This window comes from Sebastes fasciatus, chromosome 5 (assembly GCF_043250625.1).
Source record: "Sebastes fasciatus isolate fSebFas1 chromosome 5, fSebFas1.pri, whole genome shotgun sequence".
Classification (NCBI taxonomy): domain Eukaryota; kingdom Metazoa; phylum Chordata; class Actinopteri; order Perciformes; family Sebastidae; genus Sebastes; species Sebastes fasciatus.
The window spans coordinates 15,486,167-15,501,205 of NC_133799.1; the positions used below are offsets into that span (position 1 = coordinate 15,486,167).

At 37.9% G+C, this 15,039-nt stretch overlaps 2 protein-coding genes and 1 long non-coding RNA gene across 3 annotated transcripts in view; 2 read left to right on the forward strand and 1 right to left on the reverse strand.

Annotated features, from left to right (window-relative positions):
• Positions 1-845: 845 nt before the first annotated feature.
• LOC141767707 (dynein regulatory complex protein 11) lies at positions 846-9,401 on the forward strand. Its single transcript, XM_074635271.1, has 19 exons — positions 846-1,021; positions 3,091-3,418; positions 3,553-3,672; positions 3,866-4,048; positions 4,152-4,223; positions 4,939-5,144; positions 5,258-5,342; positions 5,442-5,567; positions 5,708-5,783; positions 6,312-6,418; positions 6,554-6,640; positions 6,745-6,806; positions 6,931-7,013; positions 7,316-7,423; positions 7,511-7,710; positions 8,019-8,105; positions 8,588-8,765; positions 8,847-9,085; positions 9,186-9,401. Exons 1-19 carry the CDS (start codon positions 1,011-1,013, stop codon positions 9,300-9,302), a joined length of 2,475 nt encoding a protein of 824 aa, XP_074491372.1. The 5' UTR covers positions 846-1,010; the 3' UTR covers positions 9,303-9,401.
• On the reverse strand, positions 3,206-8,961 carry LOC141767709 (uncharacterized). Its single transcript, XR_012593918.1, has 6 exons — positions 8,825-8,961; positions 6,706-6,757; positions 6,525-6,596; positions 6,271-6,367; positions 5,958-6,171; positions 3,206-3,337 (listed from the first exon to the last, which is right to left on the reverse strand). It is a non-coding gene; the product is annotated as an uncharacterized LOC141767709 (long non-coding RNA).
• A 2,122-nt stretch (positions 9,402-11,523) lies between the features above and the next one.
• Positions 11,524-15,039, forward strand: part of obscna (obscurin, cytoskeletal calmodulin and titin-interacting RhoGEF a) — a 50,629-nt gene continuing 47,113 nt past the window's right edge. The window contains exons 1-3 of the mRNA XM_074636717.1: positions 11,524-11,883; positions 14,171-14,282; positions 14,387-14,653. Of these exons, the coding sequence (XP_074492818.1) occupies positions 14,243-14,282; positions 14,387-14,653 (307 nt within the window). The 5' untranslated portion in view covers positions 11,524-11,883; positions 14,171-14,242. The remainder of the gene's footprint in view (positions 11,884-14,170; positions 14,283-14,386; positions 14,654-15,039) is intronic.

Consider the following 15,039-nt stretch of genomic DNA (forward strand, 5'->3'; position numbering starts at 1 on the left):
TTGCCCGTGACCTTGCCTGCTGATTCCTGCCTGTCGTTCAGCAGGGGAAGGACCCAAACGCAGATAATGGATGAGGAGGCAGCAGTGTGAACAATGCAATGATTTATTGGAAGTGGCTTACAGGCTTTGAGTCCAAACAACAGACAGGAAACTGCAGGCAAGGTCATGGGCAAAACTAGGCAGGTATTTGTAGAGCGAGAGTGAGAACAGGTGAGCAGGAGGTCAGGAGACTGCAGGGATAATGGGGAACAGGAGAAACTAATAAGGGCGAGGCAGACAATAAAAACTGTCCAGGAAAACAGTGAAAGGATCTGAAATGATAGGAGAATAACAAAATAAAACAGGAAACACAAAACGTGAAACATGAAACAAAAGAAAAACATGACAAAGCAGGGCAGAGTGGGCAGGGTGTTCAAGGATTATTATTATTATTTTTTTTAAAAGTGACATGTGGATAAGAAATTGTTCAATAATGACCTGTATATTATTATTAAATATTGTTATATTGGAACAGTTTCAAACCACAGGATGTTCCCATCTGGAATTGCAGATTCATTCTTTTTAGAAATATATATATAATATATATATTGATATTATATATACAGTATATATATATATAACCTATTTATTTATTTATGCATTTCTTTTTTTGTTCCTTTAACTTTTTCTACCCTCTTTTATTTTTGCTATTATATTATTTTTTATAATTTAAGTTATCTTTCCTATCCATTGTGCCTTGTATGTTAGAAGTATTGAGTTTAGATGACAATGCCTTAATGTTTGTAAATGAATTATCTTCAATAAAGAAAAAAAAAGAAGGGAGCTACTTCCGGAATGACTGTTACTATGGAGACGGGCCAACAAGCACTAAGTCCACTTGGAGAAAGCAGATCTCATGTTTTGATGAACTGTAGCTCGCGTTAGTTTAGTTTTACACTCTGTAAGTCTTTTGTAAGGTTATTTGATAAGAAACACTGAGAGCAGAGTTTTCTCCCTCTGGAGGCAGAGACATGTCGCAAAGGTACGCTTTATATCTATAATACTTATCGTTCCTAACATTATACTGTAGTCTTGTGACTCAAAGTAACGTGAAAACTGCTACTACTAGTTACTACTAATGCTAACGTTACTACACTAAGTTACTACTAACACTAACGTTACCTAAGTTACTACTAACACTAACGTTACCTAAGTTACTACTAACACTAACGTTACTAGCCTAAGTTACTACTAACACTAACGTTACCTAAGTTACTACTAACACTAACGTTACCTAAGTTACTACTAACACTAACGTTACTAGCCTAAGTTACTACTAACACTAACGTTACTAGCCTAAGTTACTACTAACACTAACGTTACTAGCCTAAGTTACTACTAACACTAACGTTACTAGCCTAAGTTACTACTACTATTAACGTTACTAGCCTAAGTTACTACTACTATTAACGTTACTACAGTTAGGACACTTCACAGTGCAATTTGGAAATGTTATATTACCTTAAACTAAGTTAGGCACCAACAACACGACAGTAAGCAATGCCTGTTAAGAATCAAATGAACATTACCAGTATCTGAATGAATGTTTTTCCAAATCTCAGTCCTGACAGCAGGTTGGCAGAAACAGGAAGTAATATGGCAACAATAATGACACGTGTTACACTGGCTCTCTGGTGTTAGCTAATGAGACAATAATGTTTGATTGTGTTTCACTGACTGCTCTCCAGGTCACTGAACATTTCTACTAGCCACACACTTGTTTTGTCTGCCACTTCTGATATCTATGTAGAACGCTTTAGAATTGTAAACACTAGGACTGTGTATTAGCAATAATCTGGCGATACGATACGTATCGTCATGATACAGGGGTTACGATTCAATATATCGCGACATATTAAGCAAGGCAATATATTGTTTGTTTTTTTAATCTAATTTCAGGAAAACGGTCATAGTATAAAAAACACACCGCTACATGCATAAAATCTGAGTAAAAAAATTTTTTTTACATTTTTTTATGCAATCAGAATAGTAGAATCTGCATTTGCATTTCTCTTTGCAAATAAAATAAAGTATTGACTGAGTTAATCTTTGCTTTTAAAATATTAATTAGAAATCAATACAGTTTTTTTTTTTTAGAATTGATACAGTATCACAAAACATAATATTCAATACTCCATATTTTTTATATTTTCTTACACTCCTACGTAAACACTGAGTCAGCGGTAACAGACATTAGAAATATGGATCATGTAACCTTAATCACTGACTATTTTTAATTTAGGAATTCCTTTTAAAAAATAATATTTTAATAAAAGGATAACCTATCTGCCATGGTTGCAGGTGACCTGAAATTTTTATTTGTAACATATGACCTTTATGAAACAAATTAATAAATACCACGAAAGACACACAAATGTACAATTTTATCATTCATATCTTCCATCTTGTCTGTAGAGATGCACCGATACTGGATCGGATATCCTGACTCAAATAGCTGGATATCGGTGACAATGAAAATCTATTCAATTCAATTCTATGTTAATATACTATATACATTATAAACTAGAATTTTAATTCCTGTATAAGTTATGACCAATTTGTTGCTGCATTAAAAAGGTTTACACCTGAAATGTAATTCCTGTTAATTTTGAAGATTTTTTTTCCAAGTTGTTGGTGCACGATTTATCATTTTAATAATAAATAACAATTCAGTAAATTTATGTTATGTTATCTCTGTATTTATTCGTTATATTGTCTTATACAGCTAGGGAATGATATTTAAGTCAGGCCTGATGTTGTCTTACAAATAAAAGAATGATCCCAGTCACTTTCACACAGTGAGGCATACAGCTTATACACTGGTATTGGATCGGTACTTGGTATTGGCCGATACCCAAAGCCCAGGTATCGCTATCGGTATAAAGACTGAAAAAGTCGGATTAGTGCTTCCCTACTTGTCTTTTCCCCCCTTGTGTTTGATTACATTTCTATGAGTAAGGTCTGGGCCTGCATCCATTATGATGTACTTCTTCCTGACTATCACTCACCTTTTCCCAGCCTCAGCTCATCACATTGTTTACACTATTCCAGGACATACAACCAACTGTGGGTAGATGCTCAGTTGGAGTTGAGCCATCTGCTGACTGAGGAACTGCCTAATGAGCCCCGTCGCCCAGAAAAGGACAGGGTGGTGTTCTTCCAGCGTCTGGCCATGCTTTATGTGCACTACTTGCAGATCTTCAGACAGCAGGAGAAGGTCTATGACCAGGTGGTCCAGCCCCAGAAGAGAAGAGTTATCCGGGCGATTCTTGATGGTGTGATGGGGAGGGTGTTAGAGCTGAAGAATGAGATGGTGGAGAAAGAATTTTCAGAATACCACTACATGGATGATATCCTTCACGATTTGAAGCTTACACCTGTGAGTTTCAATTTAAAGAGCATGTATGATGAAATTATATTGACTTATTCACAGCAGGCGTTGGATATATCTGGGATGACCGTTCAAAAAATGATCAGAAAACTCAACAGCCGTTTTCTTTGTTGTCACTCTAGGCAGACCTTGAGATCCCTATCCCTCGCTATTTCATCAGCGATCGCAGCAAAGAAGTCCAACAACGAAAGACGATGTTGGCAGATATTCTTAAATTGGTGGAGGTTATTGAAAGCCCAGAAGTGAGTTGGAAAGTAGCCACATCTTAGTTAAAGCCTGTATGTGTAGGACTTGATATTCTTTATTTCATTTGTTCATTTCATTTTGTTACATACAAAACAGGAAAAATAGGATAAAAATTGAACACATATGGGCTTTAACCGGGAAACAAAATTGTTGTTTTAATTCACTAATTGTTATATTTTGTCCCTTCAGCCTCTAATGACCAAGGACATGAGTCAAGAGGAGGCCATTAAGATCATCCAAGTGTCAGAGAGGGCCCGCCAAGGACGACTGAGGGCCAAGTTGAATGAAGAGAGCAGAAATATGACCAGGATGTACAGGACCAAAGAGCCTGCACCAGATGTCATTGAGTTGGCCTCAGTCTGCATTCAGAAGGTCCTCTGTTATCAACATAATCCTCTAACATGCCTCGTTCCCTGCCTGTCTTTGGCTTGTGTCGTCTGTAATGTTGAAATATTTGGTTGAATGTGATTTGCAGGTGTGGAGGGGCCACGTACAGAGGAAGTTGGCAAAGATTGCTCGGGATGAAGAAATGATTTTTCTGGGAATGGTGAGTGAAATTGGCCATCAATTTTGTTAATTGCCTTAAACTGTAAAAAATAGATCCACAACTTTTTACATAGCCACCAGTACTTCTAATGAATCCAGTCTAAAAGCTGAATGATATTTATACTTTAAGACCTTATATCATCCTTTGTCTTGATTGAGATTTAGTTAAACCTGCCATTTTTCCAACGTTTTTCTGTTAAAAGGAGCAACTACTGTATATCATGAAAGCTGTATTGCAAGATTTCCTTGTTCCACTTAGGGCTACAACTAACGATTATTTTCATTGTTGATTAATCTGTCAATTATTTTCTCGATTAATCGTTTAGTTGTTTGGTCTATAAAATGTCAGAAAATGGTGAAAAATGTCGAACAGTGTTTCCCAAAGTCCAAGATGACGTCCTCAAATGTCTTGTTTTGTCCACCACTCAAATATATTCAGCTTACTGTCATAGAGGAGTAAAGAAACCAGAAAATATTCACATTTAAGAAGCTGCAATCAGAGAATATTGAAGAAATTTTGACTTTTTTTTTTTCTTAAAAAATTACTCAAACCGATTATCAAAATAGTTGAAAGTATGAATTAATATATCACTTTGTTCAAGTGATTTTTTTCCCTTAAACTTTTGACTTTCCTTGATTTCAATTTCCTTTTCAGAGCTTGCAACAAATGCAGGTTTTTAATAGACAAAGTATGTTTGGTTACTTTCATGTTACAGGCCATGGATCCAAAATACCAGGTGACAGTCCCTGCAGAAATCACTGCCCAGGCCGGTGAAGCTTGTACACGGATTAAACAGGAGGAGCACGACGAAGACTATCAGAAGTGTGCAGTGGCCCTCACAAACCAACTACGAGACGTAGAGTGTCACGACATGAGCAAGACCATGAAAGAACAGATCCGACAGTGGTTCATTGAATGCCGGTAAGGTGGCACAGAGGGGCTTGTTTTGACTTTTGTTATTTCAGCGGAGCATTTCTATATTAAATTAATCAAATAACTATTTTCTCACTTTTTTCCTCTTCTGTTTTAAATAGTGATGCTAAAGGATCATTTCCAGATTACCCGGATGCAGAGGACGGAGGCTCAGCCCTCATTTTTGCTGAAAAGACCCCTCAGCAGGTAAAATACACCCAGAATCAAAAGTATGATTTATTGCATATTTTTTAAAGTAGCTTGGAGAAGGAGAATTATGTTTTGTGTGCACATATTTCTTTTCAGTTATTGGAAGACATTGCTGCAAGGGAAGAGGAGGAATCCAAAAACAAACCAAAAGGGAAGGAGGAGAAGAAGGAAAAGGAGAAGAAGGAAAAGGGGAAAAAGGACAAGGGGAAGGTTGCTGTGGAAGTAAGGGCTAACAAGCTGTGTTAAATTGATTTGTATTGATTGTTATAATATTCAGTAAATTCTGATGATAAGTGGGATTTCACTCTTACAAACCAATCCTTGTCAGCTGCACATTCAGTGAACTTTATTCTGAACCACAGGAAGAGGAGGCTGGGTTGAAGATGCTACCTTCGGCTTTTCTGTCAGACTTGGAAGTGGTAAACAAAACCTTTGTAGGTATGTTTGAATTTAAAAAAGATAATAAATTAGATATTATTATTATTAAAGTGTAGCCCCTTAAATGAATACAAGTCAACACTTGTGTAACATCTTGACCACATTCAGTTCAAAAACAGTTTTGGATGTTGTTTAGATGGGAACCTATGAAATGGGAATGTGTATGCAACATACCATCAACGATTTCCTGTGTTCGGGCTAATCACCACCTCTCAGTGTATAGTGTCTGGGGCGACTGTGGCTCAGGAGGTACAGCGTCCTTTAATCACAAGGTTGGCGGTTTGATCCCGGCTCCTCCTGTCCGCATGTCGAAGTGTCCTTGAGCAAGACACTGAACCTCAAGTTGCTCCCGTTGCAGCTCCGCCACCATCGGTGTATAAATGTGTGTCTGCATGTGTGAATGAGAGGAAATTGTTAAGCGCTTTGTCCGATAAGGTAGAAAGGCAAAATATAAATGCAGTCCATAGTAATGTACTACTGTAGTTACTCATTCACATGAAGCTTGAACTGAATGTTTGTCATCCTCAGATTTTTGGCAAAACCGCAACGAGTCCAGAAACTTCAACCAGAGGCACGAGGTGGAGCTGATCAAGGAAGAAAAGAGGAAAGTCGTTGAGGCAGAGATTCGAGTACAGGTGATGCTGACTACAAAAAAAACATTTTAAATTCTTAACAACACACGTTAGGAATTTAACAACCAGTGCCTCAGTCACTGGTGTTTAAAACGGGCAACATCCTTACTTGTAGTTGGTCTGTTCTGCTTTTATCAGGTGGATGAGCAGATGAGACAAGAGCTGGCTGAATGGAAGCTAGCTGTGGATAAAGACAAGGGCGGTAAAACCAAAGGAAATGCCAAGGTAATAAGTGAGAGAAGAACCCACACTTTGTGTATGTCTGGGAAGTTTTCATCACAGTTGATTACCTTGAGCTGTGTCCTGATGATATTTATGTTTCTCCACAGAAAAAGAAAGGATCTAAGAGTGGGAAGAAGAAAAAGAAGGAGAAAGATTTGACATCTGATAGGTGAAGTCACACACTTATGAATGCACTTATGAATTTTCATTACAGAATTGAGTTGTATGAAGTCGATGGATTAGTCGATGCAATTGCTGGAGAAATCGATCACATCATTTATTCCATCTGCTAGGACTCTTGAGTCTCTGTGTCAGGAGCTGGTGGAACAGGGCTTGTTGAAACAGGCAGATAATGTTAAGCTGCAGGATTACATGGGTAAGTCTTTGTATATTGTTTGTGTAAACTGGTGTGCCATCTTTCAGAACTGTCTTTGTGTTCTTATGATCATAACTGTATAGCTTTTAATCTGATCGTAATCAATGTGTAGACAAAGAACAGAACTCTCAGTCAAAGATGATGTGCTGCCCTCTTCTGGTTTGTGATTGCCAAAACAATATGATCACAATGAACAATTTCTAATCAGCACATTAGTTTTTGTGGTAAGGAAATATATTGCAGTTTTCCAAAAGATTCACAATGCAGATTAATAACTTATACTTGTTCCCTCTTGTTCCCAGGTGACTTTAGCTACCTTGGGACCACACTGAGGCAAAATGACATTGAGCCCATGCCGTCATTGTCAGACGTGCGACAGGTCTTATCTTTATATGCAATTTTACCATTAGGTATGAAAGTTATTCAGTTCATATTTTAAATATATATTACTGAAAGTATTATTTCTGGTGTGAATATAAGATGAGTTTTTGTTGCAGGCTCTCAGGTGGTGCACGAGAAGGCTCCTCTGATAAAGGCCATCCTGCTGGCAGGACCGGTAGGTGTAGGCAAGAAGATGTTGGTCCACGCAATCTGCCAGGAGACGGGCGCCAGCCTGTTTGATCTGTCTCCTCTGAACACGGCAGGAAAGTACCCAGGAAAGAGTGGCCTCGCCATGATGCTCCACATGGTGTTAAAGGTAACACACTGCTATTTAAAGAGGACATATTATGCTCATTTTCAGGTGCATACTTGCATTTTGGGTTTCTACTACAGTAGGTCATGTTTACAAGCTTCAACGTTAAAAAAACACTATTATTCTCACATGCTGTTAAACCAAATTAGTAATGTTTTTAGCCATATACTCGGGTTTTGACCGAGTCTTGTTTTTCTTTGAAGTCCTAATCCTCACATACAAAATTGAAGTATAACCCAACCTATATATGTAATCTCATTAATGATTTTATGACTACTTAACTACAACTTTTCATGATCATCTTTGCATAGGTTGCAAGACTGCTGCAACCTTCGGTGATATGGATTGAAGACGCAGAAAAAATGTTCTACAAGAAAGTTCCCAAGGAAGAAAAAGAGGTATTTCTGGGTGTGATCAAAGCTGACCAGTAGGGCTGGGCAATATGATGATATATTTTGTCAAAACGATGTCAAAATGTCTGTTGTATATATTTTTCTATATTGTTTCTATCATGATATAAGCTTGGCCAATATTTATTTATTTATTTCTCCATAATTTAATTTAAAACTGTTATGTTTATTTTGCACTCAAGTTCGTAAAATGAGAAAATACTCAGTACTTTTCATTTGTCAAGTATTCAATTCCCACAGGAGTATACAAAAATAGGCTTTACCATGTGGTTATTTCATATAGACTATTTATTTACTGAATTACCAGAAAATATGCTACATCAGGATATATAGTGTTATCGAGATATGAAAAGTCCTATATTGGTTTAGCAGAGTTTTGCCATATCACCCAGCCTTACTGAACATCATGTTGTTTTAAATGTTTTAGTTATCGATTTAAATGGTAATTGTAATTATTGAATTGTGCACAGTTGGATCCCAAACGCTTGAAGAAAGACTTGTCCAAGTCTCTCAAGTTGATCAGAGGGGAGGATCGTGTTCTGATAGTAGGAACAACTAAAAACCCACTGACTGCTGATATCAAGTCACTGTGTAAAATGTACAGCAAAATCATCCTCATCCCAAGACCTGACTACGGCTCAAGACACTGTAAGAACAGACACATTAAAAAAACAATGTTAGTTTAGGTTGTTGGTATGTAAACTGACCTTTGACTCCGTTTGCCTTCAGTCTTGTGGAAGCAGCTGATCAGAAAGCAGGGTGGCGACGTAACCAGGGCGCTGGACCTCAGCTCTCTTGCGAAAATTTCCGATGGCTACACGCCAGGTCACATAGTCCAGGTGATCCAGAGCATCCTCACCAAGCGTCGCATCATACAGCAGGCGAACAAGCCGCTGACCGCTGCCGAGTTTGTTGCTCCATTAGCCAAGATTGACCCTGTGTTTCAGGAAGAAGAAGAGGCCCTTAAAGTACAGTGGATATGTCATATTTTGTTTTCATTGCATGTTCATGATTTTAACTTCTTTGTTGGATATTAATTTTGTGTTTTTCTTTCTTGTGTGTCATCAGAACTGGTATGCCAAGACCCCCCTGGGAAAGAAGAGGATTAAAGCTGCCGCAGGAAAGGAGGAAGAGGAGATGGCAGGTAAAGGCAAAGCTGCAAAGAAGAAGAAAGGGAAGAAATAAGTTTGTTATCATGTATGATATTTATTGAAGCTTGTATGTGAACTGCCTTCTGATGGCTGTCCCATTTACTCCCTACAAAATAAATAAATACAATTAAAAGCAGTCATTTTGTTTTTGGTTGTTTTGATTTGACTGATTTTTTTACTTTTACCTCACAATACCTACTTCTACATGTGATTATGTAGTTGATCCTTGTTGAAATATTTACCTCAATAACATCAACCAATCAAATTTTATTTATATAGCACATTTCATACTACAGGCAAAGATCATACATGACAAAAGCATATCAATAAAAACATATAAGATAAGAAGGTATTACAGTAAAAGGGAAATAGGATAAGATGGTATTATTATTATAAAAAATTGAATAATAATAACAATAATACTGATTCTAAAATAAAAGTTTTACCATGCACTAAACACAACTAAAAGCTTGCAAAAAAAAGCTTGCAAAAAAAAGATATGTTTTGAGTCTGCATTTAAAAGAAAACACTGTTGTAGCAGATCTTAGTTCATGTGGCAGAGAATTTCAGAGAGTAGAACCATAATGACTGAATATAACCCATCACAGGCGCAGCCAAATAAACTATACGCTCTATATGAATATGACCTGAAATAAATTCAGTGGCCTGGCTCAGGTGGACAGACTCTTATATCAGACCCAAGGCCACGCTAGAATTAGACATACCAAGACTGTCCGTTTGACTTTCTTCAGTCAAGGGCATCTAATGTCATTCTACTGTATGGCTACGGCTGCCTGCTCATATAGCACATGGTTATGGATACTACATTTGGGATGAGGCAGACAGATATAACAACTAACACTATAGTGTTACACACAACTTCTAGATCATCTAGTCTGAGCTCATGATCAGATGACTACCACAGACACGTTTGTGATTAAATATGTGTTGAACATTTCAATATACCTCTACTATGACTGTCAGGTGTAGAGAGTCTGGACCAGAGGAAATGTGACACATAGGAGGGAGGGGTGGTTCAAACTGGGGTCCAGAGGCTTAGGTGGAGTGTTCAGCTGTTTTGTCGAGTTCTAAATTCACTCAACACATCCTCACATTGCCTTGGTTCCTTTAACTTTACTCTATTTTTAGCCTATGTGCACCATCAGTATAGGATGCTGCACTGGAGAAGGCCTACATTTCACGATGCAAGTTGATCCGTCAGCCATCTTCACTGATTTGGGGCCTTTTCTTAGATCTGTTTGAGGTCAATCTTCAAGGGATACGAAATGCTCCAATTTGTAATCCAATACATGTTCGGTTGCGGATACAAAAGCAAAAGGTCTTAGTTAAATTGACTCTTTATCCTTTCCCAACTAAATGTCCAAAAAAGCTCTTAAAAGCTTTGTAAAACGAGACTGGTTTGCTTCTCCGAGGCATCGTTCCCCTCTTAGTGACGACAAGTTGTTTTTTTGTGCCCCAAGAGATTATCCTGTCGAGTTTCACTGGACTTAGGCGTGCTCAGTGGCACATGGAGCTGTCCGTCAAACTGAGGCGAACACAATGCTGCTCGCTTTGTTCTGTCTGGCCGTCTGGTTGAGGGAACCCCACGAACTGAAACCTTGTTGTTTTAATGAAACTCAGCCCAACATATGCTGGAGTCGAAGGAGCTATAGAGGAATTAATATCTACATTATGTAACTTTGAATGTTTTCTGTGTATTTTTAGTATCGAGAGCTCTGCAATCACGGTTTGCAAACCACCTTATCACTTACTCACTTACTCTGATGTCAGTAAATGACCTCACATGGGAAAGCCAATCAGGTGTAATTTAAGAGAGGATATGTGTGTCTTCACATTAGTTTAATCTTTTGTGACCTGTCAACTGCAGCAGTGGTGGAAACTCCCTGTGGAGATCCATGGACTTTGACCTGAGGTTTAGGACACTGACAGATATGAGTCAGTATTGTGACGAGCACGTTATTAATCTACATCAGCCTCATAATGCACAGAATACTCTGTCATTTTGTTGGAAGAGATCTTAGATCTCAGTTTGAGAATCCTCTGTGTAGAACAACACATTCATGTGCAGCCATTATGTAGACCATCCTCGTGCGTTCAAGTCATTCGTACTAAGCTTGTCTCTCGCGCATTCATGCACACCAGAAAACCATCAAACCCTCTAAGCCTATTGTATACATTTTGATTGTTGCTGATCGTTCCATTGATGCTGGACAAGAGCTGCCTCACACCATTAAAGCCAAAGCTATCTTTGCTCTGTCATACTGACAGAAGGCTATTTTGGAGGTTAGTATGTGGGGAGAGATATGTCAGCTGTTCAGCACTATGCTCCATCAAAGCCAGAAAAAAAGAGAAAGCGCTATAGGCTGTGTGCTTTGGGGACAGGGATGCAGCTTGCAAACCCGGGCGTGCTTTCCTTTGGCTAAACGTTTGTTGTTAATCTTAAAGGCTTTGTGTGAAACAAGACAAGACTCGGGCCGATCGGTTGCCATGGTGGATGTTTTTTAGCCTCTTTTTTCAGGTGAAGTTTTTTTTTGGTGCGACGAGAGGACATGCAAGAATTTATTCTTTCTAGAAAGCTGCTGTCTAAGTTGGAGGTGGGTGCATCGCAACAGGTGATCTGATACTCTGGTAGTTTGTCATCATTTCTTTGTTTGCATACTTTGATAGAACCAAAGGAAAATCACCACTGAATGAAGTCAATGGAAAAATAGCTAACTTATATTACTGCACAGTTGTATTAAGGTCAAAGTCTTTCACTCTCAGCTGTTTTGAGTTTGCTCAACTCATTTCAAAGATGTTTTTTTGTATTATTTCCATAGTATTTATTTATCTTACATCTTGAAAAAGATCCCAATGGATATCATAATTGATTAGGTCTCTAGAGGTAATCTACATAAAGGTTGGAAGACTCAGTGTCGTTGTGTGACGCATTATGAAATGTATTTAGCTGGTAGGTAATTAGAAAGAATGGCCCTGCTCTATTTAGAAAACCTCATAATGATAGTGGGAGGAGCCAGTCTCTGAAAAGTGTGTCATGATCTCACATATCATATCAATCAGTTTAGTGATTGGTAGATCTCATTTGTTTGTTTTTTTAAAGCTTCCCTTTCTCCTTGGTTCAGTGCACGCAGCCTGATCACAGCAGAGTCTATATTGGTGGTGCTGAGCTCAGCCGAGTGAGGCGACAGAGATTACTCTGCTCCTCTTTACTGAGGAGGACTGGCATGCCATCGCTCGGGTCAACCATATCAGAGTGATGATGCCGTGTGTGTCCATTTTAATAGGCCAATGTTGCCATTTTGGAAGTGATGGTTTATATCATATTCCATTTCAATGAGAAATTTGTTTGGCAATTGAAATGAAGCTTTGTCCGAAACAAACAGGACATATATTGCAACAGGTTATCTATGAAGAGTACCTGAAAGAAGCTGAATGGCTGTTAATGTGAATGAGAGTGAAAGAGATGGTTAAAGCTAGGGGTGGGCGGATCGATATGAAAATATCAATACTACCAATACCAATGTCTCGTTTTGAAGATGGATTCTAGCGTCATCAGTTTCTCTCTTCTACACCCATTTGTATTTCATCAAAGAGTAGAACTGTCTGTGCAAACGATGTTCTGTTGTACCGTTTACTCCTCACTGCTGTTGTAAACGCGTTGCGCACGCGCAGTGGCGTGCACCCTGACTAGTTACTCCGACAGACACATGATGGCTGAAGAAAGAGGAGCAAGTTTGGAGCTATTTCACAGCTGTGAATGTTGGTTGAGAGTAGTTTGTGTTTTTTTGTAGGTATTTGCACTAAAAAAGTTGGTAACACTTCATTTTACAGGTCTGCAAATGTCATGGTAATTAGGTGATAATTAGCAAGTAACCTATTTGAAATTTCTTGGAATTCCTGCCAAATTACCCAAATATTTACTTCAAAATGTATTGAAAATGACTTTATTATAATTATTATTTAATAATGATATGCTAAAATAGCATATAATAATTAAAATAAGGCCCTTAGGCTTGAGAAGCGGCTGTGCACTGCTCTTCATCAGAGGTGGAAAACCAAAACTAATAGAAGACTCTTCTGATCAGGCACAAATCTCACCATTGTGTGACTTATTGTCTACACAAATGTAACCTGGTAGCTGATGTCATGATTCACGGAGGTTTTTTTTCAAGAAATTTCCAAAAAAGTTATTTGATAATTATTATCTATTTATCAGCAGACATGGAAATAAAGCATATCAATTAACTTTCTTATTTTCCTGGAAATGTATTAACTGAATTACCAGCTATTGGGAAATAGCAGAATATAATTATTAAATAATGTTTATAATAAATTAATTTTCTATATATTTTGAGGTAAATATTGGGGTAATTTGGCAGTAATTCCAAAGAAATTTAAAATAGGCTACTTGCTTATTATCACCTAATTACCATGAAATTTGCGAATTGTAAAATGAAGTGTTACCTAAAAGTTTTAAAACATTCATTATTCTCAACAAGTAAATGTAGTAATACATTTTCTTTTCATGTGTGCACATTCAATTAACAATGAAAAAAAACACATTTTTGTTATGCTTTTAAAAAGTGTCCTTTTTTAACATGCATGTGATAAGTAATTAACAGTGGAAAGCAACATGAATGTACATAAACCACTTTTAATTATAAAAAGTATTGTATCGTATCAGTATTGATATTGGCGATTCTGGCCCTGTATTACTTGTTATCGGATCAAATCCAATTTTTTTGTGGTATCGCCAGCCCTAGTGAAAGCTGGTGCTTTTACGGCTGGACCAATTATCCTTATTAACAACAATAAAAACGATTAGTAGTTTTCTTCTGAGCCAGACTGTTAACTGATATATATATTTTCATCATATTATAGTTGTAGCCCTTCTGTGATAACTGTGGTAAAAAGCAAACAAGATTCCCCAAATCACACGGAGAGAAGAGCAGGATGGGAGACAACATACCTGGAGGAATAGTCGCTGCTGCAAGTAAGTTTTCTTCTCACACAAAGAGGTACATTTCAGCATAGTAGCGAATGAGCGTATGAATCTCTAATGCTGCGTGTGTGTGTGTGTGTTTGTTTGTGTGCCAGAGAACCGTCTGCAAGTGGTGAAGGGTTTGGAGGATGTGGAGGTGTGTGAGTGTGAGAGCTGCTCTTTTGAGGTGACCCTCAACCTGGCCTTTATCGAGGGAGTGTGGACCAGAGACGGGATGCAGATTAAGTCCAAGCCCAACTGGCGCATCAGCACGCATGGGAAGAAACACTCCCTCCTACTGAACAGGGTGGCTTTGGGAGACGCAGGCTTGTTCTCTTTTCAGGCCAACGGCATTGAGACCTCAAGCAGACTCAGTGTCACAGGTAAGGTGGTGATATAGAGACTGTGCTATTTCCATAGCCACTGTATTTAATTCTCTGTCCATGTGACCAAGACAATAGACATGGTCAGGTCAAAGCCGACACCTGACCAAGGCCTAAACATTCATATGATGGGATAAAGTAATAAAAATATGACTACACTGCACTCTTACTACATCAGGTAATAGCCTAATGTATACAATTACAAATGTAAATAAGTAATAGGAGTCTATATGTAAGAAAAAGAGAAAGTCAAGTTAAACTTCATTTGTATAGCACATTTAAAAAACAAAAACGCAGTTGGAAGTGTTGAACAGGCACAAAAAACAAATGAATACAAAGCGAACAACTACAAGAACAGACAAAAACAATACGCATAATATGCACAT